The following is a 2,500-nucleotide window of genomic DNA, read 5'->3' as shown; positions in this document are numbered from 1 at the left end:
GAGCTCTGCCTTTCTTTTTCTCCACCATACTCCTCCAACCCTCCCTCCCTCTGTCGCCCTCCCTCCCTCTCTCACTCCCCGCCCCGTTCCCTTGGCTGGCATTGTGAGGCGCTTGTCCTTTGTTCCAGCCCCCATGGTGCATCTGGCCTTAGATATGGGGATGACTGGGACAGGAAGCTTGGCAGAATGTTGTTTTTTTGGGAGAGTTTGGAGAGGCCAGGCAGTGTCCACCATTTAAAGAATAAGTGATAAGAAAGGAACAGAGAGAGAGAGAGATACAGTGGGAGAGGGTGAGTTGTCACACTAAGAAAGGGAGAGAGAGAGAGAGCAAGAGATTCCAAATAGGAGAAGAAGAGGGGAGGATAGAGGTCAGCAGTTAGCCAGCGATGGCCCAGAGTTGACCCCGGCCTGCTATGGAGGGCCTGCTATGAGGGAAGGCAATAAAATGAATGCCTAGGCCTCTCTACTCCTCCACTCCCCCTCTCCCCCCATCTCTCCCCCAGCAGCACAGGGCAGGGATCGAGGGAGGGATAGAGGGAGGGAGGGAGTCGGTGATAAAACTCCAGACATTCCCTCATTTGATGGTGCTCTGCCATGTCAGTACATTCTTGCATTCCTCCCTCTCTCTTGGTCTCCCTCTCCCTCTCTGGAAGGTATAAGACAGGGAGATAGTGGAGAGGGAGCAACAACTGGGAGGAGAACTAATGCTCAAAAGTAATTTGGAGTTAAGACATTTAAGAGTTATAAAACAAGAAGATAGCAGATGCTAGGTGCCCATCTCTCTCTTTCTCTATGTCTCTCTCTCTCCCTTTTTCTTGCCCCCCCCCCCCCCCCCCTAACTATCCTTCAACCATCAGTGCCCCCTTGCTTTCTCAGCTTAGCGTGGCTATTGTTTCCTTAAAAGTCGACTAATTCCCCCCTCTAAAGATGAAATGGAAGTGTCCAGCGGGGGCTACAGCAGGAGCACATAAATCAAGTCAGAACCCCCATAAGCCTTCACTCCTTGGGGTCAACACAGGTCACAGGGTCATTTCACAAGGATTTAGTCTGAGTAAGGCTGGAGTGGTGTGTGTGTGGGGGGGGGGGGGACCATGTGCCTTTATAAGGGGCCACAGGGTGAAGAGGTTGGTCAGATGCTATATATGTCAGATATACTGCTGTCTTGAACACACACATAGACACCTACACCTACACACAAATATTTCCCACACAAACCCAGCAATTTCAACTCATCATTAGATGGAACCTCTCTAACAAAGAAACCACGACGTGTTTTAAACTTGAATAGAGAAATGTTAGTTAAAACCTCTCACAATGGGTCCTGTGTTTGGGTCAATGACAGTGTAAAACTGCCACTATGTTTGCTTGACAAGTGTGAGCGGGGGCTGGTTCCGGCAATGTATTTGTTTTTATATTGGATGCCAATCTTAAACTTTGGTGTCTAACTAATTGGTAACAGAAAGCCTTGTCTGGTTTTGGATTATTCTGAGAGATATACTGACCATCTCTCTCTCTCTTTCTCTCTCTCTCTCTCTCTATCATAGGTTCATAAACGCAAGGAGGAGAATAGTGCAGCCCATGATCGACCAGTCTAACCGTGCAGGCAAGTCTCCCATAGTTACTGTATTCAAGTCCCGCAGGCGAAAGCCTTCCACAAGCCATGCACCAGGAGGCTCCTCAGCCGGTAAATACTGTACTTTACACCCCCCCCCCCCAAAAACAAACTACAACAATGTGGGGGCTCAACCAGAGTGACTGACAACTAAAAAAGGCCCGAAGATACTATTAACATCAGCACTAATCTCTTTGACGTGCTATTGGGTTGACCAGAACGATAACGAATCATCAAACCATTAATTGAAAATTCAACAAGGTTTGTCTAGTCTAAAAACTGCCTTCCGACTGAACGAAGAAAAACAAAAACTGACCCCCCCCCCCCCAACTCAAACCAAAACACAGAGGAACTTGACGTGTTTCTTTTCTTGGTTGACTTTTGTTTGGCATCTCAGCTCTCTCCCCTCTTTGTTGCCCCCCCCCCATTTGCGGCTGTTGGCGAGCGGTCCCTGGTGCATGGCTTGGTTTGGACTGCCGTAAACTTTATTACCTGTAATAGGGGTCAGGGGTCATCTTGGCATTAGGGGCTCAGTAAAGTTCAAAGGCATTCAGTGGGGCTGAGCTCTTGTTTTTGCTTGAGTGACCCCCAAACAGCCCTATATCGGAGGTAAGTGGATTTCTATGAGAGCGCAGGGCAAGGGTAGAGAAAAAAAAAAAGAGGGTTCTCAGGTTTCTGCAACTACTACTCAGTACTGCATGTTTCAACACATTTTAGTGAGCTTTGTTAGTACCATTTTGAGCTTAGGGGTTTTGACTGTGGCTTTCCCCCAAAAATGATGTTTGTGAATGCACACAAACAAGACGATCGATTTAAAAAAATAACAAATATTTAACTCAATAAATCAAAACATACTACTACTGTATGACCTGACCAAATTTCTGCCCA

The 2,500-nt window shown here is 47.3% G+C and overlaps 1 protein-coding gene across 2 annotated transcripts in view; it reads left to right on the top strand.

The window, feature by feature from the left end:
- meis1b (Meis homeobox 1 b) overlaps positions 1–2,500 on the top strand; it is a 57,442-nt gene that overhangs the window by 48,003 nt on the left and 6,939 nt on the right. The window contains exon 10 of one of the 2 annotated variants that reach the window (XM_083695444.1): positions 1,545–1,603. In XM_083695444.1, the coding sequence (XP_083551570.1) occupies positions 1,545–1,603 (59 nt within the window). Of the gene's footprint in view, positions 1–1,544; positions 1,608–2,500 lie in introns of both variants that reach the window. The other variant, XM_083695445.1, reaches the window with a different exon arrangement.

Source organism: Argentina silus (genome assembly GCF_951799395.1).
Source record: "Argentina silus genome assembly, chromosome: X".
Lineage (NCBI taxonomy): Eukaryota > Metazoa > Chordata > Actinopteri > Argentiniformes > Argentinidae > Argentina > Argentina silus.
This window is presented reverse-complemented; position numbering and strand designations above follow the sequence as displayed.